At 37.4% G+C, this 26760-nt stretch overlaps 1 protein-coding gene and 1 pseudogene across 1 annotated transcript; both read left to right on the top strand.

Annotated features, from left to right (window-relative positions):
- Positions 1-1334: 1334 nt before the first annotated feature.
- LOC141489491 (olfactory receptor 5V1-like) lies at positions 1335-2254 on the top strand (annotated as a pseudogene).
- Positions 2255-16743: 14489 nt separating this feature from the next.
- LOC141490085 (olfactory receptor 5V1-like) lies at positions 16744-17718 on the top strand. Its single transcript, XM_074190347.1, has one exon. It carries the CDS (start codon positions 16744-16746, stop codon positions 17716-17718), a length of 975 nt encoding a protein of 324 aa, XP_074046448.1.
- Positions 17719-26760: the final 9042 nt, after the last annotated feature.

A 26760-nucleotide genomic window follows, 5' to 3' on the forward strand; every position in this document is an offset into this window, starting at 1 on the left:
AAGTGAGACTATTGTCAACAGAATTTGATCTGAATGGACGACTAGTACATCCCAATATGACCATTGTTAGGTTCTTATGTTCTCCTTAAGTACAAAGAAGTCACAGGTTTAAAATGCAGGAGAACTACCTTTATAATCACAGCACCACTTCTGTCCTGCCTCATTAATGAGCTCATCTGCCCTCCCAAACATTTTTTCTTAATCTTTGCCTCTCATTTCAGATCCAGCAATGGATGATCCACTCTTCAAGGGACAAAGGTCTCTCTCTAACAAATCTGATAGATCTTGGGTTCATTTCCAATGATATGAATGAGATGATGAAATGAAGAGGGCTCCATTACCTTCGCATTTCATTTTGGTTTGCCATGAAACAGTTTATTCCTACAGGATATCACATAATTGCAGCCTTCAAAGATGCTCTAGTATAACACTCATGATAATGAGGGAAGGTCATGGGAATAGAACATGAAAACTAGCTGTGCTGGTTTAGGGATACAGGAATGTGTCTGGGTCCCCAATCAAGTGGGTCTGAGGGTCACTTGAGCATATGGTTCAAAGGGAAGCATGAGAGGATTACCCTTCAAGGTCAGGGTCACATAGGTAGAAAGTTTCTGAACCCCAGTTTGAATTTAGGTCTTCCTAATGTCAGTTCTAGCATTCCCATCCATAGCATGACCTAGATGCCTCAAAATACAAAGAATATATAAAGGATAACTCTTAAGGTGACTATTTGAAGGAATGAAGATCATCTGGTATGCTTTTAAAAAATTCTCCATTGCAGTTTGGTCTTATATAGAAATAAACAGTCAATTCTGGGCAAAAGTTGCCAAGGAGGAAAAGTTTGACTTTTCTTTTTGCTTCCTTCTTCTACTTTTTGTTCTGGTGACTCCTCCACCATAGAACACATTTCCTTAGACTTATGCTATACATCCGCCCATCCCTAGAGTAAGTGTTTGATACAGATCCCCCTCTGAGAATTAGTTTTGAAGAGATTGGAGATCTTTAGCCTTGATTAAAGATTTATTGAGGACATGAAAATGTATGAAAGTTCTATTGCACATATTCTCATAATGCATCCCAGCTATTCATGTCACAGTGGGCCCTATCCAGTGAGACCTGAGAGTCTGAGATATAAAGTGACCTAGGAGTTATAGTGTTGGCCTGGAGTCAAGTAGACTGACTCTACACTAAATTTGAGCTCAGATACTTACTAGTTGTGTGACCTTGGGGTCACAGAAAGGGATAACTGAAGAAAGTGGTATGAGTAGACTGAGGAGCTAACTCCCTCTTTCCCCCAAAAATGGTATCTCTTTTTTTAAATTTCAGTTTCAGCTATGAAGGACATTAAAGAAGGGGAAAATCAAACAGTTGTCACTGAATTCATTTCCTGGGGTTTTCCAACCATCCAGAACTGCAGGGATTGTTCTACCTGATATTTTTAATTATATACCTGGTAACTCTTCTGGGTAACCTTCTCATATTAACCACAATCAGAATCAATCCTGTTCTTCATACTCCTATGCATTATTTCTTCAGCAACTTGTTCCTCTTGGACATCTGCTATACCTCCACCACTGGCCCCAATATGCTGATGAACTTTTTCAGAGAGAAGAATCTCTTCTTCCTTGTTACTTTTGTTGACTCTGAGTGTTTCCTATTGGCTACTATGGCTTATGACAGACTTATAGCTATTTGCCATCCATTACTTTACCTAATTTTCATGAGCAAAAGAGTCTGTGCCTACTTAGCAGCTGAACCTGGGTGTGTGGGTTAGTGAATTCTCTGACACATACAGGGCTAACAGCAGCTCTCACTTTATGTACACGGTCCCAACCAGATCAGTCATTTTCTCTGTGATATCTCCCTACTCCTGAAGCTTTCTTGCTCAGACACTTCAATCATTGAGGTTGCCCTCTATTTTTCGAGTATCATCATTGGTTTGAGTCTCTGTCTCTTCACTGCTGTGTCCTATATGCTAATTTTCTCTTCCATCTTAAAAATCCAGTTTACTCAAGGGTGGCAAAAAGCCTTTGCCTCTCACCTCATTGTTGATGGTCATCTACTATGGAACTGCCAATATCAACTATAATCAACCCAGCTCAGGGCACTCCCTAGATAGAGACATCTTTGTCTCTGTTCTGTTTTGTATTGTTACCCATATGTTAAATCCTTTTACAACCTGAGAAAGAAGGCAGTCAAAGTTGCCTTGAGGAACTATGGAAAAGATATATTTTACTTAACCTGGGATCCATGAACTTGGTTTTAAAAATACTTATTAAAATTATTAATTTATTTGAAAATATTTATTAATATTATCAATATAATTAATTTCCTTTGTAATCTGTTTTATTTTGTACATTTAAAAAATATCTTTCTTCCTTACCACCATCCATCCTATTGTCTCCACCCTCTCATTTTTACCTTTAATCTTTACCTTTACCTTTCTACCAGTTGCTTCCTTCTCTCAACTTGCAAAAAGCTCACTGTAACCCAATAGTTACATCTCATATCTCTTCTCATTTGTGGCAATACTGCCTGAGAAGGCCACCTGAAATCAGTGCCTCCATTTCTTTTCCTTTCACTCTTTTTGAATTCTCTGGAATTTGACTTTTAATCTCATCATTCAACTGAAATTTCTCTCTCCAAAGTTATCCAGGATACCCAGTGGCTCAAGCTAATGACTCAGTCTTCATCTGTAGTCTTGGCCTCAGTTGACACCCCACACCTTTTCTTAAAACTTTCTTCTTTCTAGGTTTTCCTGACACTGTCCTCTCCTAGTACTCCTCCTCTCTATATGATCCTTCCTTCTCAATCTCCTTTGTTAGATCATTATTCAGGTCATCTCCACTATCCTTGAGTGTCCCACAGGATTCTGTATATACTATTTCACTTGATGATTTCATCAGTTTCCATGGATTCAATTATCATTTCTACTAATAATGCTCAAATCTATTTATCTAGTACCAAACCTCTTTGCCGACCTCCAGGTTCTTATCTCCTTGTATCTATTGGACATCTTGAAGTGGATGCTAAATTTATAGATATCTAAACTCAACATGTCTAAAACTGAACTCAGATTTTCCCTAAATCTTTCCTTTTCTCTAAATCTTCCTAATCACCTAGGATCACTATCTAGGTGTTATTCATGACTCCTCACTCTCACTCTCCACATCTATTCCACTGCCATGTTTGAAGACATTCCCATTTTCAATGCTTCCCATGTTCCTTCTCTCATCTCACACTGCCACCATACTGATACCAGATCCATGCCAGCTTATATCTGGACTAATACATAATCTATTCTCTCTACTCCAGTTCAACCTTCCCTCTGATGTTAAAGTGATCTTCCTAAAGCACAAGTCTCACTGTCTCATTCCCTACTCCATAATCTCCAGCGACTCTTTATCATTTCAAGGACCTGCTTTGAACGCTCTAATATTTTTTCTTTTTTTGCAAGACAATGTGGTTAAGTGACTTACCCAAGGTCACGCAGCCAAGTAATTATTAAGTGTCTGAGACTGGATTTGAACTCAGGTCCTCCCGATTCCAGGACTGGTGCTCCATTCACTCTGCCACCTAGCTGCCCCTCTAATTTCTTCAAAGTAAATGCTTAGGTCCTTGTAGAACACTCAGTTAAGACCATCGAGGAGGCATCAAGAGCAGGGACTGGATCCTAAGAGCCAACTATGAGCTTTTTAATTACAGCAACTTTAATATGTCCTATTGGAGTCACAATTACTGTGGTTGCTGGCACCAGAACTGCCCTCCAATGGATTCTTGTTAAAGGATTTAAAGTGTACTCAGTCCAATTATAGAACCTTGACCAAGTCCTGTATTGTTATTCTTCATCCCTAAAAAATTAGTCATCAAAGTAGGCCCAAGTTTCCTGGATACCCCAACTAGGAATAATGGAATAGATACTCCATTCTATTTTGCTGGTTTTTGAAACTGGAGTCATGATTAAGCATGAGAGCCAGTGGCACTCCTATTGTGCCACCAGATATGAAATTATTAGACAGATACAAGATGGAGTAGAACAAAAGCATTAGACAAGAATGTTTTCATTAATCAAGAATGAAAGTTGGAAATTTTGAAGACAAGCAGATATCATAATTGTTCTAACAATAAGTGATGTCAACTAGCCATCTGGTGTCATTAACCCCATGACCTACTTGGCAGCTTCCAGGAAACCAAAGATTTTGGGTTCTGTAGTAGTAATGCTGCAGAGCTGAATAGATCATCAAGTGACAGATTATTTTACCCTAGAGTCGAAGAGTGTCACCTTAAAAGGTGACATACTGATGATTAGACCATTGAGAAACAAGTTAGCTATGCTGTATTGTTGCCAATTTGTCACCAAAAAACTACCATACTGAAGCTCTGCCCAAAGTTACTGAAATGTTGTAGTACTTCATTCATATGGGAGAGATTCCCATAGTATTCAGGTCATCACCAAAAGTCCTGTTTCCAATTAAATTAGGCAGCCGGGGGGGGGGGGGGGGGGGGGGGGGTGTAAAAATAGTTCTGGAAGAGGCAGTGCAAAGGATGTCATTCTCCTCATTATAATCAACATAACATGCAAGTCATTCCATCATTCATTTGACATCATGGTCTTTGATTATAATGGACCACAATCATTTTGATGATCACAAATAAAAGTCTATTATTTAACAACTCATCATAATCTGTTTCTCCTTGTCTTTAATTTTCTTACTTTTTATAAGTCATTATTTATTCTGTGATGCAGTGACACTAGTTTTCTTATTGTTCCTTGAGAAAGACACTCTATCTCCTAATTTCTGACATTTTCATTGGTCATAGATCCCCTAGGTCTGGAATGCTTTCCCACTTCATTTACACTTCCTAGTTTCTATAAGTCACCTAAAATAATTTCTTGTTATAATTTATTGCTTCTTTTTTTTAAGTCATAATTTTCAGGTACTTCAACTAGTCTAATGTTATTTCTCCTCAACCTCCTCTTCAGTTGTTTTTCTGAAGATATGTTTCACTTTCTCTTCTATTTTTTCATTCTTTTGATTTCTTGGTGTTTTAGAATGTCTTTAGATTCCCCTTACCCAATTCTAGTTTTCAAGGAATTATTTTCTTCCTTAACTTTTTGGTTCTTTATTTTTTTTTCCTTCTCTGCAAGGCAATGGGGTTAAGTGACTTTTCCAAGTCATATAGCTAAAACGCATTAAGTTTCTGAGGTCAAATTTGATCCTCCTGTCTCTAAGGCTGGTATTCTATGTACTGTGCCACCTAGCTGCCCCTGATTCTCAATTTCATATTAGTTGACTTTTCTTATTTATTAATTTTTTCAAATTTTGCCTTGATTTCTCTGATTTGATTTGTAAAGTCATTTTCTAGTTCTTTCAAGTACCCTTTGTGTGCTTGGGATCCTTTGCCCTTTCTCATTGGAAAAGGAGTAGCTTCTTGGCTCCATTATCTTCCCCTGAATATGAACCCAGATCTTCTTTATCCCTATAGTAACTATCTATGGTTGGGTTCTTTCTTCTTTGCTCAACTTAAAATTTTGCTGTATAAAATTGTTTTATTTTGTTTTTAGCAATTAGTAGTATGATCAAGTTCTAGTCCTGAGATATGGGGAATGATACCCCTAAGCCTCGGGTCTTTCTTATTTTCTGAAATGTCTTGCAGCTCCAACATTGGGCTCTCTTCTCCAATCCTAAACCATGACTAGGACACTAGCCTACACTATCACACAAATGATTTTCCTCCCTGTGGTCCCTCTGGTGTCTGTAAACCACAGCTGTCCTCTCACCAGGAACTGAAACCAGATTCTGCTCTCTTGCAAGTGCCCACAGTCAGCAGGGTCCTCCCTCCCCTATCTTACTACTGCTAGCTCTTTCTCCCTACAGACACAGTCCTGCATGTCCATAGCTGTGCTTGGTGTTCCTCAACAGTTGAAGGTCTTTCAGTCATCTCCTACTCAACCATCAGACCCCTATGCAATCAGTGAAGTGGAAATTTCTAAGGCTGAAGCTGCCTCTCAACTCATCTGTCTTCAGGACTTTTTTCTTGTTCATTCTGCAGAGTTGAACTAGAGAATATTTTACTCAGAACAAACTTCCATTTTATTCTGTGCTTTTCTGCTGCTCTGAGGTGTTGTTCTAGTTTTTTTTATTGTGGAGGAAATTTGGAGAGCCAAAAATTTTCTGACCTACTCTGCCATCTTCCCAGAATCCTCTACTGGGCTATCATGGTCTGATAATTTCCAAAAAGGAATGTAAGGTAGTTTTCCCCATAATGGTGCTGAAAAGACAGATAATTACCCATGAAAAACTTTGAAAAATCCATCAATGAACCCAATACAGAATTCTGTAACATCTCCTTAGCACTCCTGGTTCCATGACAAATTATCCTTGGAAACCACATGACCTTTGATACTCTGCTAGCCTCTAAGGGGATGACATATAATTCACTCTATTCTCAATGTTTCACCAGCATCTTCATACAGTGAAGAAATTATGGAACATGTTCATTCTATGTATATACCTGAAGATATTTGGGAATTCCAAATTCTAACCTATTGATCGGATTCTTTCCTTTAAGATACCTCCTGGTTTCCAAATTTCAGTAGCCAAGAAAATTTTTTTTATTATAGTTTAGAAAATCCTTTCCTTTGTAGGTTTGTGTATTATTAGATGGGACTGTGTCCTGTCATATACCAAACTTCTCAAAGAATATGAGATGAAAAATAAACACACACTAACAACAGAGATCAAATAATTGCAACTTATAGATGGAAAAGGAAAGAAAAAATCTCAAATAAGGAATGACAGAGTTAAAAGCTGTCCTGGTCTTGATTTCACAAATGAAGTTACAGGGAACACACAGGAGACACATCATAAAAATTGATAGGAAGCCTCTGAAGATCTACAAGGACTGTTCAGTCAACTAGCTCTCATCTAGCCAACATTACTACTCTATAGCTAGTAGTTTTCATTGTGCATATCTATAACTTTTTCTATTAAGAGAAAGGTCCTATATAGAAGAAAATTTAATCTGCTAGCTCTCTCTAAGGATGAAATAGACTCGTTCTCCTAATATACAATTCTTGATGTCTCTCAACTATTCTTCATCTTTTGTGCAGTTTGAAGAAATTCCTCTGACAAAGGGAAAAAAGCTTTCTTCTCCATTGTACTCTTTTCCTTCCATTTATTATTGACAAGATGGGATGGAGTCTCATCAATCTATTCTCGAATCTATTATCAGATACTTCTTAGCTGTCTCTCTGCAGAGAAGTTGCTGCAGTAAAGCATAAGACCAGGCAAGTTATTTAACATTTCTATTTCTATGCCTCAGTGTCCTCATCTGCAAAGTGGGGACAGTTTTAACACCTACCTCTCTGGCATATTGTGAGGATAAAATGAGGTAACATTTGTTTAAAAAAAAGAACACCTTTGCAAACCTTAAAAGTGCTATTTATCATTTCTATTGATAGGTCTGTTGTGAATGTCCTGGTTAATTCCTTGCCAATTAAAATTTACTCCTATTGACCTCCATGTATGGACTATCCTTTGTTCTCTCTCCTTTTGCCTATCTCAATGGGGCTAGGGCTACAAGAAATAACTTTCTCCAAACAGGAAGAGAGGGAGCTTAGTCTCCCCAATAGGGTATAAAAGTAACAGAGGGCAAGTAGAGGACCTGAAGAGGCCTCCTGAGAGCCTCAAATGAGTGAATAAAGTGGCCTTCCCAGAGTCATGATCAGAGAATATCAGGGGCAGGGCTCAGGAGCAGACAGCACAATCAGATGCCCCTTTTATCCTTGCCATGACTGTTCTATTAATGTTCCCTTTGTATCTTCTCTGACCATGAATGTGACTCATCTATATGCCCCCCCACACCATTCACACTCTTGTATATATACCTTCTTTCCTATTGGTAATCTGGTTACCTGTGGGAGAGTGTCTCCTGGTTTGTCTGGGCAGACTCTCTGGTCACTTATTTTGCTGAACTGTTGAAATATATGTTCTTTGCTTTGAACTAACATAACCTCTGATTGGCTCATGAAACAAACATATCAATAAAGGATCATGGCCTCTGATGTTGAGTGAATGTTGATCCACATTTTGTCTCCAAGCTAAGTATAGCAGTCATGGGAGTCCATAGATGAAGGAAAGCCCTGGGTGCAATATGTCTATGTACAGACTAGATTGTAAGCTCCATGAGGGCAAGGACCATTGTCAGTGCATAGTGTAGTGTGGTATAGACAAGAGACACGAAATAAATCTTTAGTGAGTTGTAGTTTAGAATTCTAGGCTTGTATAGTAAAACAAGATCAGAAATGTTGCCAAGGAAGTAAGTCCAGAAAGACTTCTAAGAGATCATTTTCATTTCTTTGCTCTTAAACATTCTATGAAGCTATGACCCTTGGGGAAAAGTTAAGCCTCAGTACTGAAGGCACTAAAGAGGATCTAGTCCAGAGACTCAAAAAATAACCTCGGGGAATAAAACCTGCTCTAATCTCAAGGGACTGACCGGGTTAATAGGAAAGAACCTGCTTTATAACTCTTCAAGCTGATGTCCCCCATCTCACACATGAGTAATCCCAGAGGTGAGGCAAGAAGTTAGAGCAGCCAGCAGAGGAGGACCTGAAAAGTCCAAGTCATCTCATTGTAGACATGGGGGCAATAGCTGACTCCAGAGGCTGATTCCAACTTCTGATCTCAGACTAAAGCAGTAGCTTTTCAGTGTTATACTATTAAAATTAATTTTCTTCCCATTCAAGAAACCACAACCTCTCTTTTGTGTTTTATACCTGGCTTCTTTCATCCCTTTTTATTAAAGGAGAAAATTCCAAAGCAAAGGGTAAGTCCTATTTGTTTAATTAACATGAATTTTCTCAATTTTTCTGAGCTTCCTAAAATAATTTAATTCTTTATCCTAAGAAATTCATGGACAAAAGGGTATTCTTACTCAAAGTGAAACCTAGGATTAATGAGGGTGATCAAATTTATTTTCTGCAGGGGCTTATGTAAAAAACTTCTGTTTAGGGGTGGCTAGGTGGTGCAGTGGATAGAGCACGGGCCATGGAGTCAGGAGTACCTGAATTCAAATGTGGCTTCAGACACTTAATAATTACCTAGCTGTGTGGCCTTGGGCAAGCCGCTTAACCCTATTTGCCTTGCAAAAACAAAACAAAACAAAACAAAACAAAAAATAACCCTTCTGTTTAATTTAGTTGAAAACAAAAATCAGTCAATTCAGGAAAATACTGTTGTATTGCCATGGTAGATGACAGGGCAGAATGATGGTATCACTAAGTCAATATTAGAAAGATCAAATTGTGCCAACATGAAGGTTGTTTTGGACAGAGCAGAGAATGTGGAGAGGAAGGTCCACTTTGGGACTGCTACAGTTGTGCAGGCAGTTGGAGATGAAGACCACTGGGAATAGTAGGGAGAAAGGAAAGCACAGATTTGAGAGATGTTTTAGAGGGGAATGTACTGTGTTCGTTTCCCCAAAAAAGCTGGAAAAAAATATAAGAATAAAAACATCCTGCTATTGACTGCTATTTCCATTTATCTATTCCTTGAACCAGTAATCCCTTGAAACCAGAAACTTCAACTTCATGTTTGTTGGTAAACATGCTTCATGTATGCTGACTAACATCAACTCCCCAGTCTTTAGCAGGAGGTCCCTTTTTTTCTGCAAACAATTTATTGTCTCTAGATGATAGTTTGAAATACAGGAATATTTTAGAAAACAGAACCTACCCCCTTAACAACAGAAACCCCAAACACCAAGATCCAAAGAAATCATCAAATTAGAAAGAACCTTAATCATCCTCTTCTCCTTATCTTTTTTATGAAGAGGAAATTAGACTCAAAGAGTTAAAGATGATTTGTACAAGGTCCAATGTTTAGCAAATTTATTTTTGTTTGTTTGCTTTCGAGTTTTAGAATTGGGAAGACCTGAACATATCTACACAGAAAGAGGAAGGAAAGATTGATGGTGCAGGGGAAAGCTGTTGCTAGAATAAGGTCTTAAAGAAGTGGGAGTTAATGAATTCAAAGGCACAGGGAGAAGAATTAAAATTTGGTAGAAGAAGGGATATCTCTTATTCTGAGAGAAGAGGGAAGCAGAAGAAAATGAATGGCATTCTGAGAAGTGTTAAGGAAAGGGACAGCAATGTTGACTGAAGAGTGAGTTGATATCTGTTGTCCTCACTCTGCTTTGTGAAGGAGGTAAAATTACAGAATTGACAGTTAGAAAAGACCTTGGTGGTCATCTTGTATACAAAAGAAGTCCCAACATTACATATCCAGCAACTGATAAAATCACAATTTATGAGAATAAGGGTCAGATGAGAAGAAGCTGGAGCTGATATTTAGTTGGTTCTTATCCTTCATTATCAAATAAGACCAAAATAACATCACTATATTAGAGACAAATTATAGAGTGTCTGACTGGGACTGATCAGACAAATTTGAGCTTGGAATGCTCTACCACAGGTAGGGCACAAGTAGTCCATGTGAGCATCTAATCTTACATATCTCATGTTTTCTTTGAACTTTTTCAATTCTGCCTTGCTTATTAAGACAGCACTCTATATGATGAGGGCATGGCATGCTGGGCCATCTTGTGCCAGTGTCTCCCATGCTGTATAATCAGTTCTAAAGTTAAGGGAGATGGGGTGGCTAGGTGGTGTAGTGGATAAAGTGGATAAAGCACTGGCCTTGGAGTCAGGAGTACCTGGGTTCAAATTCGGTCTCAGACACTTAATAATTACCTAGCTGTGTGGCCTTGGGCAAGCCACTTAACCCCATTTGCCTGGCAAAAACCTAAAAAAATAAAATAAAATAAAGTTAAGGGAGACCTTCAGAGTGTCCTTGTATCATTTATTCTGAATAACACAGGAAGTGAGTGAGGTAGAGGAGAGAGAGACTGTCAGCAATCAGGAATTGTAATCCAAGCTCTCAGTGACCAAAATCATCAGGGTTTCATGACTTTCTCCATTAACACATAGAAGTATTAGAGGAAGAAGAGTGAAATCAAATGGTGAAGGAACGAATAATCACAGGTGACTAATAATGAAAATGAAGGCTGTAAGGGAGTGAAGGAAAAGTAGCTACTGAGATCTTCAAATGGCAGAGCACATAGTCAAGATGGCACATAATAAAAATGAAACCATAGTGTTTTGGGATGACTTGCACTGGGAGAATAGAAGTGTGTCAAGGAACTAGAGACTGTTATAAGGGCAACAGATAGTGAGAATTTCAGAGAAGAGATGGAAAGTGGTCAAATATGATTTCAAAATTCCAGATATTACATGAGAAACAGGTCCAGATTAGTTGACTTGTTCCAGATGATCCTACAGGTCTAAAGTTGAAAGAAGAGTTAGTTTGAGAAGTCACAAGTAAGTCTCTGAAATATGTAGCAAGGGAGAGCAAGGAGAGGAATATCCTGATAGAGGCAATGAGAAACTTGAGAGAAAGCCTTAAAATTGTAGATATTAAAACAAAAAAAGAATGAGGAGAATGTAATACTGTAATGTTTCTGTGACTCCATAGTTTGGGGAATGCCTTCCAGCCTGCCATTCTAGGTTATTATAGATTATCCTATCATCCTTCCCTGCTCATCTTGTATTGTTTATGTGTTGTTTCTTGTCCTTCATTATCAAAGAAGACCAAAATGACATCACTATATTTGAGACAAATGACAGTGTGTCCAACTGTGGCTGATTAGACCAATATGAGCTCAGAATGCTCTACCAAAGATTGGGCACAAATAGTCCATGGGAACACCTGTGATGGGTACTCTAAACTTATAGATGTCATGTTTCCTTTCAGCTACTTCAATTCAGCCTTCCTCATAGAATATAGCATCCTCACTGATGAGGCTACACCACACTGGGCAATCCTATGCCAGTGTCTCCCAAGCTGTACAGTCAATTCTAAAGTTCTTCCATGAGACCTTCAGGTGTTTCAGTAGTATTTCTTCTAACCCCCTTGTGAGCACTTGCCCTGTGTGAGTTCTCCATAAAATAGTGTATGTCATCATGAAAGCCTGGGTCCATCTACCATGTTAGAGGTTGCCCTCTTTTTCTCCTGACAGCTGAGTGGTGCACTTTGTGGAACTCTGTCCACCTTTGATCCCTTACTCTTCCCATATACCTTGTCCATCTCTTCTTAAAGCCAAATAATTCTTTGACAATGCTGTTCTCACCTGTTCTCTTTCAGAGTTCCTCAGTGACATGTTGTAACTTACTTACCATGCCCTTATCCAATGCTCTAAAGGGAATACTAATCTTGAGTTTTTCAGAAGCAATGGTGATCCAGTAATCTCTGCCATACTGCAACACGAATGCTATGCTGGTGTTGGTGTGGCAATGGTGGGATTTTGTTGTTAGAGGAAGCTCAGAAGTCAAGATCCTTAGAAGTGTTTCAACAATATCCTGAATATACTTGAACCCACTCTACTCCTTCTTAACTTCACACAGCTCGCAGTCCACTTGCATTGCCAGTCCTAGATTTATGGATTACTGAAAAACTCTATAGGATGTCCATTCAGAATCTTATCATGGTAGGGACAATAGTCATTCTTCATTCACTTGATCTTTTCTGTGCTAATAACAATCGCTGGCAATTATATAACACTAATATATGTCTCCATCCACACAGCAGCCTGCTGAGGTCCAACATTATTTTCCTCAGAGAAATTGGACGACTTTCCCAGTTAAAATAAGGTCACACAGGTTGTATCACTTCTCTGCTCAAGTGGGAGAGCCATAACTTGAACCCAGTCTTCTGGTCCCAATTCTAGAACCCATGCAGGTGCCAGCTCTTACCATATTTCTTGCTCTCTAACTCCCATTTCCATCAAGAGAAGAAATAACATTTTATAATTCATTATTGGATAACTCTAGCTGTTGGGGAAATCTCTGTAATGAATGGAAGCATGCCCACTTATAACTTGTATCTCTACTGTCTATGTGATAAGTTTGATTTTTACCTACTGAAGACCTAAAGTCTGGAAGCTATTGGATATGAAGTTTTATAACCCAATATCACAGGTTTTGTGCAGAGATCCATAAGAATGACTAAATGCCTCTCTCAACCCTTTTTCTTCTCTTCTCTTTCCTTACCTCTTCTCTTACCTCTCCAATTCTTTTACTCTAAACCTTTTCCTTCTACTTCTTTGGTTCAAAACTCCAGAAGTATTGAGATCAGATTTTATTGTGCCCCTCCCCTGCCCTCTCTGCCATGACTTTGAACCAGGTATTCTCTCCATCTTCCCCTTCCTTTATACAAGGTGGCTGTGCTGTGGTCCCACAGGCAAGCTAAAATCACAGACACCAGAGACTGAGTAACCACAACTCTAATGCTTCCAGCACAACAGGTCTGAGGGAAAGGGTCAAGCTGAAGTACAGCTTCTCAAAAATTCTTCAAAGGGGAATGTGGGAATAAAGGTGTGTTTCCCCTAGAAAGGGACATGGAATAAAGAGTAAAAGCAAAAAATAGTTATTGGGTAAACTAGATGAGAAGCAGAGTAAGGTTCCACCCTAAAGGCTATCCAACTTTCCTCTCCTTTATATTTGTAGGTATTTCTCTTTGTGGCTTGCAGAATTTGTTGCTTGTCATTGGAATTGTGAAAATTAATCCCTATGTATGTATCTTGGAGTTTGAAGTCTCAGATCGTTGTTGCTGTTGTTCTTTTCTGCAGATGATCTATGGATTCCTTAAACTGATGCTTTGTTTTTTGTATTCAAGAGATCTGTTATTTGTGCATTAATGGTGTTCCGTTTTTTTGACTTGTCATGTTTTTTCTGGGTGATCAGTGAGCCTTAGGTTGTCTCTTCAAATTTTGTCTTCCAGATCAATGTGTTTTACTTATATGCATTTCATATCATGTTTGCAGATCTCATAATGTTATTGGGTTTTGCTTCTCTGTTTCCAGATTATCTTTCCTTCCAGTACATTTGAATTCCTAATTTATTGTTCCCTCTTTCACTTCTTTGGAGAGACTTGTCAGTCTCCAAAAGACTCCAGATAGAAGTTTCAGTCACTTGCACAGGCATTGCTGAAGGCAGAGGACAGAATATTATTTTCAAGGAAAAGAGAGAATAGAGAGAGAGAAGAGAAATGGGTCAAAGACCTTTGAGGGATACCTGCTTCTGGAGGTCTGTAAAGGGTGCGGGAGTGGTTAGAAAGGGAAAAGAACTAAGAGAATGTGACAGCTCTGAAGCCAGAGCTTGGAGAAGCAGCATAAAATACTAGAATGGGGTTGACCTGGGTCAGAGCATATGAGTACAGATTGCTGCTTGGTAGGTGTATTACCTTAGACAAACTGATTAAGCTCTCTGGGTATTGATTTCCTACTCCATAAGATAAAAAACTTAGAGTAGCAGATCTCCATCTCTTGCTAGGTTCTAAATGTAGACTTCTAAGAGCCTTTCTAAATAGAAATGCTCTGAACTCTTCTCTCTATGGTGTGTGATTAGGATTATTACTTCCCTTTCTGAGAGAACTAGGTAAAGCTGATCCATACCTAATTACCAACTTAAATTGGTAATTGGTAATTTCTTTTTAAATGAGAGAGGACAAAATGCTCTCCTATGGTATCTGTTGTCAACAGGATTTGGACACGATGGACCATTGTTCAGATCCAGTGTGGTCATTCCTAAATTCTTATATCCTCTTGAAGTACAAAAATACTTGAGAACCCTCTTTATAATCATGGCACAGCTTCTGTCCTGCCTCATCAATGAGCTTCCCTGCCCTACCAAGGACCTTTTCTTGATCTCTGATTCTCTTTTCAGATCCAAGTGGGATGAAGACAAATTTGTTTCCATCAGTGAATGAGTCGTTCTGAACAATGAATGGGGTCCCTTCCTCACAATTCTAATAGATCTGTCCAAAGTTTGAGTTCATCTCAATGATCTTAATGAATTGATGCAGTGGACAGAACTGTATTACCTGAGCATTTGCATTTGATTTGCCATGAGACAGTTTCCTTTCTACAGGAAATCACCTAATTACATCCTTCAAAAAAACACAAGTACAGTACTCATGACTTGCCATTATCCACTCCAATGAAAGAAGATTATGGGCATAAAACATCAAAACCAGTTGGGCTTGAATTCAAGGATTCAGGAATAAGGTCTGTATTGCCAATCAGGGAGGTATGAGGGATACTCGACCTTTTAGTTCAAAAGGATGCATAATATCATTTCCTTTAATGAGTCACAAAAGAAAATCATTCTCATTTTTATAACCCAAATTAATCATCTACAGGTTATGAATGATCTTTGGTTGTTTCCCCAAACAAAATCTACCCTCAGTGAAAGATTTGTCATCATCAAGGATGTTTCAAAGTAATCCTGGAGGTTCAGGAGTCAATTCTCTAAGAAAAGTCCCCTAAAAGTTTTGAATAATGGTAGCATCATTGGTAAAAGGAAGGAGACACGTTTTTATTAAGTATCTACTTTGTGCCAGTCGCTGGGCTGAGGGTTTTACAAATTTTATCTCATTGGATTCTCACAACAACCCTACCAGGTAAGTGGTATTATTATTATTTCTATTTTAAAGCTGAACAAACTGAAACAGAGGATAAGTGAACTACCCAGGGTCACATAGCTAGAAATTTTCTGAACTCAAATCAGGTCTTCCTGATGTCAGGTCTAGCACTTTAGTCACTGTACCACATAGCAGCCTCAAAATATAAAGAATATTTAATGTATAAACCTAAAGATTCTCAAGGTGCCTGCTTTGAAGGAATGAACTTCATCTGGTATACTTGTTAAAAAAAGAAAAACAGCCCCACTGCAGTTTGATCTTATAGGAGACGCAACCAATTTTAAACAAAAGTTTCTTAGGAGACAAAGTCTGTAATTCACTTCTTTGATTTCTCTCTCCACCCTTCTACATTCTGCTCTGATTACTATTCCCACCCTAAATCACCTTTTCTTAGTCTTGTACCTATCCCTCCACAATCCCCTAGAAGAAGTGTTTGTCTTAGTTCCCCTCTAAAAACGAGTTTTGCAAAAGACTCTGACTTCTGAATGACTCTGACTCTGACAATTGGTTCTGAAGAGACTGGAGACCTTTAACCTTGAGAAGAGATTTTTGGGTCCCATGACAGTGTGATAGCATATGTGTGTATTGGTTCTCATTCCACATGTTCCCATAATGCAAACAAAGTATTCGTGTCTCATTTGGGATCCATCCTAATGTAGATAAGTGACCTAGAGGGCATAGTTGACTTGGAGTCAGGTAGACCAGTATCTGAAGTTTGATCTCAGATACTTATTATCTGTGACATTAAGTCATAGAAAGGAGTGAAGAAAAAATATTGTTGGTCCATTTTTCTTTTTTTTATATATTTGTATCCCCAGTGGTTAGCAGTGCTGGGTACATAGTAGGCCCTTAATAATGGTTTATTAACAGATTGAAAAAATATCACACCCACAGAGCCTTTATATAAAATAGTGGTCAGTCCAACACTGAGCTCAGTGAATATCAGTGAAACAAGCTAACATTAAAAACCTCCCAATCCATGAGAATTCCAATCAAACCAAGGTTCCTCCTGGAAGTCTTTGGTATTCACATGCGTTTGTGTTTGTCCATCTTAGTCTTTCCTTTGCTCTCTTTTTTTTTTCTGGATTAAGTACTTCCCCTTGATTCCTGCAGCCAATAGTGTAGTGAAGGACCTAAGGAAGAGGAATGGGGTCAGCTCTTTCTTTCCCAATCAATAATATCTTCTATTTTTATTTCAGCTATGGAGGACATTAAAGAAAGGGGAAATCAAACAATTGTAACTGAATTCATCTTCCTGGGGTTTTCTAACCACCCAGAACTGCAGGGATTGTTCTTCCTAATATTTTTAGCTGTATACCTAGTAGCTCTTCTGGGTAATTTTCTCATATTAACAGCAATCAGAATCAACCCTGTTCTTCATACTCCCATGTATTATTTCCTCAGTAACTTGTCCTTCCTGGACATCTGCTACACCTCCACCACGGTCCCCATCATGCTGGTGAACTTTTTCAGAGAGAAGAAAACCATTAGCTATGGAGGCTGCTTGTCCCAGCTCTTCTTCCTTGTTACTTTTGCAGGCTCTGAATGTGTCTTGTTGGCTGCTATGGCATATGACAGATTTATAGCCATTTGCCATCCATTACGTTACCCAGTTCTCATGAGCAAGAGGGTCTGTGCCTGCTTGGCATCTGGGTCCTGGTTGTGTGGGTTAGTGAATTCTCTGGTACACACAGGGTTAACAGCAGCTCTCACCTTGTGTGGTCCCAACCAGATAAACCATTTTTTCTGTGATATTCCTCTGCTTCTGAAACTATCTTGCTCAGACACTTCAGTCAATGAGGTCACACTGTATGTAGCCAGTGCCACTATTGGTCTAAGCCCCTGTCTCTTCACTGCTGTGTCCTATATACTCATTATCTCTGCCATCTTGAAAATCCAGTCTGCTCAAGGGCGGCAAAAAGCCTTCTCCACCTGTGCGTCTCACCTCACTGTGGTGGTCATCTACTATGGAACTGCCAACATCAACTATGATCAGCCCAGCTCAGGCTACTCTCTAGATGTAGACATCCTTGTCTCTGTTCTTTTCTGTATTGTTACCCCCATGTTAAATCCTATCATCTACAGCCTGAGAAACAAGGAAGTTAAAGTTGCCTTGAGGAAATTATGTGAAGGGTATATTTTATCTAATGATTCTCGTGTTCAAATTGGTTCTTAACCTGGGGTTCATCATCTTGGCTTTAAAAAATATTTATTAACTTTTCAATGTATTTGATTTCCTTTATAATCCTATGTATTTTATGCATTTGCAAGCTTAATTTTTTTTGTCTTTAATTTTTCCCTACTTACTGGTTGCTTCCCCTGCTGTCTACAAGCATGCCAGTTTCTCTTCACCTGCAAAATCTTCTATAATCCCAAGGCTTTCATCTTATATATCTCCTTCTTTGGGAGTATACGGCTATAGAAAGCCATCTAAACTCAGTGCCTCCATTTTCTTTCCTCTCCCTCTCTCTAAATAATCTAGCATTTGATTTCTGATGTCATCATTCCACTGCAACTACTCTCTCCAAAGTTTCTCATAATCCCTAACAGTTGAATCTAATGATTTAGTTCTCCATCTGCAGCCTTTGCAATTGTTGATCACCCTCTTCTCCTTGATACCTATTTCTTTCTAGGTTTTTCTGATACTATCCTCTTCTAGTTCACCTCCTACCTATGTGATCATTCCTTCTTAGTCTCTTTGCTAGATCATTATTCAGGTCATGCCCACTAACCTTCAGTCTCCTATAGGGTCCTGTCCCGAACTGTCTTACCTTTTCTCTCTAAATCATTTCACTTGGTGATTTCATCAACTTCCATGAATTCAATCATCATGTCTCTGCTAAAGATGCTTAAATCTATTTATCTAGCACTAAACCTGTCTGCTAGTCTCCACTCCCGTATCTTCATGGACCTGTTGGACATCTTAAATTGGATGCTCCATGGATATATTAAACTCAATGTGTCCAAACATGAACTTGGCTTTCCCCCTAAATCCTCCCTTCTCCCTAACTTCTCTTTACTATTGAGGGTATCCTCATCCTCCTGTTCACCCACTATGAGCTTCAATTAGAAATTTCCTGAGATCAAGGACTGGGATTTGTTTTGCTTTTTCCTTTCTTTTGAGATTCCCCCACCCTTAGCAGAATGTTTGGCACATAATAAGCCTTTAAGGAAGAAGAAACTTTAATCTTAATGTGTTGGGAGAAAGGAATGGATTAAATAATTATAATACACAATAACAAATGTTAAGTTAATTTTTTTTCTAAAGCACCGAGGATGAGAGTGAAAGATACTTACTGTTAGATGCCTAACACTATGTCAAGTGATATTTACATTTTGAGGAACTATATGTCTAAAATATTACACATTTCATACTGTTAGAATTCAGTAATATCAAGTCTCCTAATGAGCACACTTTCCATACTCTTCTTTCTTCTGGAAAATCAACATAAGTTGTTAATACGCTTGCAAGCATTTGACTTCTTACTTTACACTTTCAGATGATTTTTATCCTAGTATATTTGTGATAAAATATCATTTAAAATATGCCATAAAATTGTCTTTCTACCACTTCGAAGACATTAAATCATCTATGGAACTAAGTACTCTTTATGAGTCTTATACTGTATTATGGTATCACTGATGGATTAAGCCTTGCAATAAGGTAAAAGGTCTAAGTGGGAGAAGGTAGGAACAAGATCATAATTGAATAAGTTGAATGAAGTAGAAAAGATAGGAAGGAAGGAAGGAAGGAAGGAAGGAAGGAAGGAAGGAAGGAAGGAAGGAAGGAAGGAAAGAAGGAAGGAAGGATGGCAGGGAGGAAGGAAGGAAAGAATGAACAACAAAAGCATTTACCAAGGATTTAATATGTGTCACACATTTTGCTTAATCCTGAGGACAAACATAAAAATAGACACAGTTCTTGCCCTCAAAGAGAGTACATTCTTACAAGGGAAGGCAACATTTATAGGCAAGTGTTAGCCAGGAAAAGAGAACTGGAAAGGGATTAGGGTGGAAAATGAGTAGTCTTGCATGTGCCAGGTAGATAGATAATAAGATGGGCTGGAGTAGACAACTTTATGGCTAGAGAACTACTGGATACCCATCATATCAAAACAAGAAGAGAGAAAAAAAGTTCGATTATGATTTTTTTTGAGCTAAGGATTGAGAATGAAAATTTTCTGAATAAGAATGCCCTCAACCATTATTATTAAACACTAAATGGTTTTAAAACTTAGCCTTTGCTAATTTAACTTTTGCTGCACACATGGTATTTTTTCATGAATTCAAGGGCAGTTGGGCATCACAGTGGATAGAGTGCCTGACCTGGAGTCAGGAAAATGTGAATTCAAATCTGTTCTCAGACACTTATTAGCTATGTGACTCTGGGCAGTCACTTAATGCTGTTTACCTCAATTTCCTCATTTGTAAAAGAGAGCTGGTGAAGGGAATGGTAAACCACTCCAGTCTCTTTGCCAAAAAAATGTCAAAAGGAATCATGAAGATTCAGAAACAATGGAAATGACTCAACCACAAATTCAAAATAAAACTACAAGGAAAAACAGCCCTTTTTTGATATTTATATAATAGATATATAAATTTCTATTTGATGGCAACTAGTATTGTTTGAATCACAAGTAATGTGAGCTGCTTTATACACTTCTATTGGTTAAAACAAGTAAAAAGTAGAACTTTAAAGTGTGTGTGTGTGTGTGTGTGTGTGTGTGTGTGTGTGTGTGTGCATACTTTTTTTCCTGTAGAATCCAGGCACACTCCTTTAAAAACTGCTTGGGGTAAGATGCAGTTCAATAAAAGCCTTGGGTAATGAAATTATCACCGGATTTATCCCTGGTAATTTTAGACTAGCAGCAATAATAATGATTATGATAATTAGTATGTGTATATACATATATGTGTATGTACATGTGTGTATGTAAACCTTAAGGTTGGCAAAGTATTTTATGCTGATTATCTTACTTAAGCCTTGGCCTTGTACTCTCTGTCTCTGTCTCTTTCAGCATATTTATGTAATATTTTATATCTATCAGTATCAATAGATATAAAATATTACATAAATACATAAACATATCTTATATGTGTATATTTATGTTCCAGTCATGACACAATACAAGTCAGAAAATATATAAATAATGAGGACATGATAAATGAAAACTTCTTGGAGCAAAGCACCACAAAAAAATATTATTTAAGCTAAAATGTTAGCACTGGGAAAGTTAAGATTAGAGAAACACATTTATTTGGTTGAGGAAAGGGAAAGGTCAAAGATCTGGAGAAGGATAGAAAAAGGAAGAGAAATCAACAATTTATGTTAATTATAGGAAATCAGGCATGAGAGGGAAAAATTGTGGAAAAAAGGCAAGCATCAAATTACTATCAGAAAAATTAATCTCAGGGATAAAATATTGACTCAAAGGAGACAAAAAGCAAAACAAAAGAAATAAATAGAAGTTGTAAATTCAAGAATTTTAGCCATACTTGCTCGCCCCATCAGTGCAATAATCAGGGGCAATTTTAGGAAATCTGTGATGGAGAATACCATCTGTATGCAGAGAAGGAACTGTGGAATTTAAATGAAGACCAAAGTTTATTATCTCCAATTTTTAAAAGTTGTCTTATGTGTTATGTAATGTTGCTATCTCTAATGTTCTCTTTCTTCCATTTGGATCTGTTTCTTCTCTTACAATACATTCCATTTTGATCTATGCATATCATAGATGCAAATATAAAAATTATATCAGATTGCCTTCTCTTGGGGAGGGGAGGAGGGAAGGGAGAGGGAGAGAGAAATAATTGTAAAATTCAAAACCTTGCAAAAAATTGATAGAAACTACCATTAAACAAATAAAATATTTATATATTTTAAAAAGTATATGACCATAAATGTACCTGGATTTTAAAATCCAATAAGAAGAAAAAGAATGAGAGAATGGATGAGAAAACATGGACCAATAATTTGTTGCATATCAATAACATCTAAAAAAATAAAGCTACACAAAGAATGAAAATGGGAACCTGATATAAAATGTACTAAGGATCAAATGAAACTATTATCACCATTGAATACATTCGCACAAAATGGTATATAGCATCTAAATTCACAAAAGTGAACAGGATAGAAAGCAGCCAAAAAAGTGATCTAATGATTAGAGGAGATTTTAATACGTCTCACAGAGCAGGATAAATCTAACAAAGATAAATTAGGACAATATGAAGCTGATATGAATGGACAAAATAGAACAAATAAGATTTGAAAGATTTATTATGCTTACAATAACATTGTGTTTGATAAATGTAAAGATTTCATCTGTGGGGGGTAAGAATTCACTAGTTGATAAAAATTTGGGGTGGGGGGGTGGGAAACTAGAAACAGTCTGGCAAAACTCATTATAGACCAGTATCATTTCAAGATAAGGTCAAAATGGATATATGACCTAGACATAAAGGGATAAAGAACATAGAACATAGTATGCACCAGATTTATAGATAAGAGAATTTATGAATAAATAAGAGATAAAGAGCCTTATGCGATAGAAAATAGTTAACTTTAATTTCATTAAATTTAAAAAGTTTTGTATAAATAAACCGATGTAGCCAAGATTAAAAGGAAAGCAGAGAATTAAGAAGAAAGTTTGATGGCAAGTCTGTCAGGTAAAGGCCTCATCTCAAATCTATTGTCAAATTTATAAGATTATGAGTCATTTTCCAATTGGTAAATGGTCAAAGGATATAAACTGGTAGGTTTGGGGAAAAATCAAAGTTATATTGAGTCATTTGAAAAATGTTCCAAATCATTATTGATTAGAGAAATGCAGATTTTAACTTCTTTGGGGTACCATCTCACACCTATCATATTGACTAAAATATCAGAAGGGGAAAAATAACAAATGTTGAAGGGAATATGGAAAAATTGGGACACTAATACACTGTAGATGGAACTGTGAGCTAAGCAAAGTATTTTGGAGAGCAATCTAGAATTATGTCCAAAGAGCAGTAAAATTGTGTATACCCTTTGATTTTTATTAAGTTTCCCAAGGTGATCAGGAAAAAAGAAAAGAATCTATATTTTCTAAAATATTTATAGCTATATGGTTTTGTGTAATCCTGACTGTAGCTCCATGATTATTAAATGGGCTTTTTCTTGTTGCTTCCAATATTTTCTCCTTAGCTTGGGAGTTTTGAAACTTGGCTATTACATTCCTATAAAGTTTCCTCATGAAATCTCTTTCAGGTGGTTATTGATGAATTTTTTTTCTATTTCTGCTTTGTCTTCTTGTTCTAGAACTTCAAGGAAGTTTTCTTTGATAATTTCAAATAATATTATATCAGGATTTTTTTCATAATTTTCAGTATCTCAACATTCTTATGTTATTCCTCCTCCATCTCTTCTCCATATAGTTATTTTTCTAATGAGATGTTTCACTTTCTCTATCTTTTCATTATTTCGATTTTGTTTTATGATTTCCTGATGTCTAAGAAAGTCATTAATTTCCCCTTGCCCAACTGTAGTTTCCAAAGGTTTTTTTTCCTTCAGATTTTTGGTTCTTTATTTCCAGTTGGTTGACTTTTCGTAATTTTCTTGAATTGCTCCTTTTTCCTGACTTTTCCTCATTTATTTCTTATTTGATTTTTAAACTCCATTTTACATTCTTTCAAGAATCCTTTTGTACTTGGGACTATATGAAGTTTCTCATTTAAAAAGAAATGCCTTTTTTAGCTCCATTATTCTCCCCTGAGTAGGAACTTAGATTTTTCTCAACATGTAATAATTATATATGCTTGGGCTCTTTCTCCTTTGCTTATTCATTTTTAATTATTTTTTAAAAGTTTTGTGTATAACAGCTATAAACAGTTTTAGCAGGGTAATCTTGAAGTTTTGGGAGATTTTGAGATGCCCCAAGTCTCAGATTCTCTTTATTGTTACTTTCTAAGGTCTAATCTGGAGGGGGGGTGGGGCTAACTTTGGGTTCTCCCCACTAATCAGACGTGAATAGGGCCCTCAGTCACACTGTCCCACAATTGATCCTGCTCCCTGGAGTCCCTCTGGTGGCTACAAACTGCAGCTGTCCTCTCTGGCCCAGAACTGAAACCAGAGACTCTGCAAATGCCCATAACCAACAGTCTCCTCCCCTTCCAGGACATATACTGTCAGATGAATGATTCTAAGTTTCTGCCTCTCAACCTAGCTGCCCCCAAGGCTTGTTATATACTGATTCTTCAGAGTTCAACTGGAGGTCTTGGAGGTTTTGTCTTTCCTGTAATCTTCTCCAAGTGTCTTAGGAGGACAACTGTTCTATCCTGTGTTATTTTTGCTGCTCTGAGGTTTTGGTCTGGCTTTTTTTGTGGAGGGAAACTGGAGACCCAAATGATTTCTGACCTTCTCTACCATCTTCCCAGAATCCTCTTCTGGGTTATTCTGGCTTGATAAATTCCAAGAAGAGTTGTAAACTAGTTTTGCCCCACATTGTACTCCAAAGACCACGCTTATAATGTCCCAAGAAAAGCTTTTGAAAAATTCATCAACGAACCCCAATACAGATTCCTTGACATCTTCTTAGCCCTCCTGACTCCATAACAAATTATCCTTGAAAAATTCATGGCCTTAAGATACCGTGTTCTTGTCTAAGAGGATGATGATATATATATACCCCATCCTCCTCTGAATGTTGGATCTACATCTTCATATGGTAAAGAAATTGAGAAACATGCTCATTCTATATAGAAAAAGATCCAGGAAAATGAAAAGTCCAAAAAACAACCTGCTTATTGGATTCACTTCTTTGAGACAACCTCCTGGTTCCCAAGTCTCAGTAGCTGTGCAAATTTTTGCCAGAGTTTAGTGACTCATTTTCTTTGTAGAATTGTGTGTTATTATATGAGACTATATTCTGTCTTATACCACACTTGACTATGATGCCTTAAATCTAGAATGTTTGTTCAAAGGATGAAATGTAAAAATAAAAACACACACACAAACAATAGAGATCAAGTAATTGCAACCTAAACAGGCATCCAAAAGGGATAAGGAAAGAAAAAAGAATCTTCAAACAGGAATAATAGAGTTAAAAACTATCCTGTTCTTGATTTCACAAATGAAACTAAAGTAGACATCCAAAACATATCATAATAATTTTTAGGAAGCCTGTGAAGATCTAGAAGGACTACTCTGTCAACAAGTTTTATCTAACCACTTTGGATAGCTATTTCTAACTAATACTTTTCATTGTGCAAGCTCTATAACTTCTTTTATTAAAAGAAAGCTCCTATTTTCCTAATCAAAGAGAAATTTAGTTTGTATGTATGAATAGATTTGGTCCTAATACGTAGTTCTTATGCATCCCAAGCGTTCTTCACTTTTCAAGAAATTTCTCTGACAAAAGGGAATAAAGATTTCCCCTCCATTGGATCCTTTCCCTCCTAATTATTATTGCTGAAATAGGTAGGTAATTCAGTGGACAAAGTACTGGACATGGAATTAAGAAGACCTGAGTTTAAAGGTTTTCTCCCTATGGAGAAGAATTAGCACAACCACTTTAATAAGAAATAAGGTCAGACAAGTCATTTAGCATTTTTCTGCCTCAGGGTCCTCATCTGTAAAATGGAGATAGTTTTAACACTTACCTGTCAGATTTATTGTGAGGATAAAATGGGACAATATTTGTAAAATTCTTTGTAAATCTTAATTGTGCTATAAATGCTGGTTATTATTATTATTTCTATTGATAAGTTTATTCTGAATGTTCTGGCCTATTCCTTGCCATTCAAAATTTGCTCACATTGGCCTCCTGGGCTGGTTTGCCTTTTGCTTCCTTTATTTTCTTCCAATTCTTACCCCAACTTTAAACTCAATCCAAATATCACCTCTTCTCTAAAGCTTTCCCTCATCTCCCCTAGTAACTGATAACATCTTCTCCTTAGACCTCAAATAGCATTTTGTTTTATAACTTGGATATACTTCATGCATGAATGCTCCCCTTTGTGTCTTTTCTGACCATAATTATGCCTCACCTATATACCCCATACACACAGAGCATTCACACTCTTGTATATACCTTCTTTCTCACTGGTAATCTGGTTGGTGGGAGATATCCCCTGGTTTGTCTGGGAAGACTCGTTGGTAACTTATTTTGCTGAGTTATTGAATCATATATATATATATATGTATATATATATACATATATATATTCTTTGCTTTGAACTAGTATTCCCTCTGATTGACTTATGAAACAAACATATCAATAGAAGATCATGACCTCTGATGTTGAGTGAATGTTGACCCACATCCATGGTATGCCTCCAATCTGGCATAGCAGTCATAGCAGAATTCATAGGGGAAGGACAGCCCCAGTACTATATGTATAGAGTCTAAGTTCCATGAGGGCAGGGACTTCTTTCAGGGCATAATGTAGTGTAGTATGGACAGTGGATAATAAATACATCTTTGAATTGAAGTTCTATATGTCAAAATTATGCAGTAAGAGTGAACAGAAATGCTAACAAGGATAAGTCCAAAAAGGCTACAAAAAGATCATTTTCAGGGTCTCGTTGCACTTAAATATTCTAGGAGCTTATGTCACCCTGGGGGAACATAAAGCCTCATTGCTTGAGGCTCTAAAGAGGAGCTAGTCCAGACACACAAGAAAATAACCTCAGGGAGTAAAACCTGCTCTGGTCTCAAAGGATTGACCAGGTTAATAGGAAAGAGCTTGGTTTATAACTTGGAACTCCAGGCTGATGTCCCTCATCTCACACAGAAATAACCCCAGAGATGAGGCAAAAAATTAGAACAGCCAGCGAAGGTGGACCTGAAATGCCCAAGACATCTCACTGCAGATACGAGGGCAGCAGTTGACTGTCAAAGGTTGATTCCACTCTGTTCTCAGACAGCAGGAGTTATTTGGGGTTTTTGCTCATGAAATGATCTTCCCATTCAAGAAACCACAATCTCACCTTTATGTTTTACACCTAGTTTCATTCGCTTATTTTTTAAAAGGAGATAATTCCAAAGCAAGAGGTAAGTTCTATCTATTTAATTAACATGAAACATCTCATTTTTTTTCCCTGAGTTTCCTAAAATAATTTCATTCTTTATCTCAGGGAATCTATGGGAAAAAGGATGTTCTCACCACATGTTAAACCCAGGAGGAATGAGGGTAATCATATTTATTCTCAGTAGGATTTATATAAATTTTTTAAAAAA

This window comes from Macrotis lagotis, chromosome 5 (assembly GCF_037893015.1).
Source record: "Macrotis lagotis isolate mMagLag1 chromosome 5, bilby.v1.9.chrom.fasta, whole genome shotgun sequence".
NCBI lineage: Eukaryota > Metazoa > Chordata > Mammalia > Peramelemorphia > Peramelidae > Macrotis > Macrotis lagotis.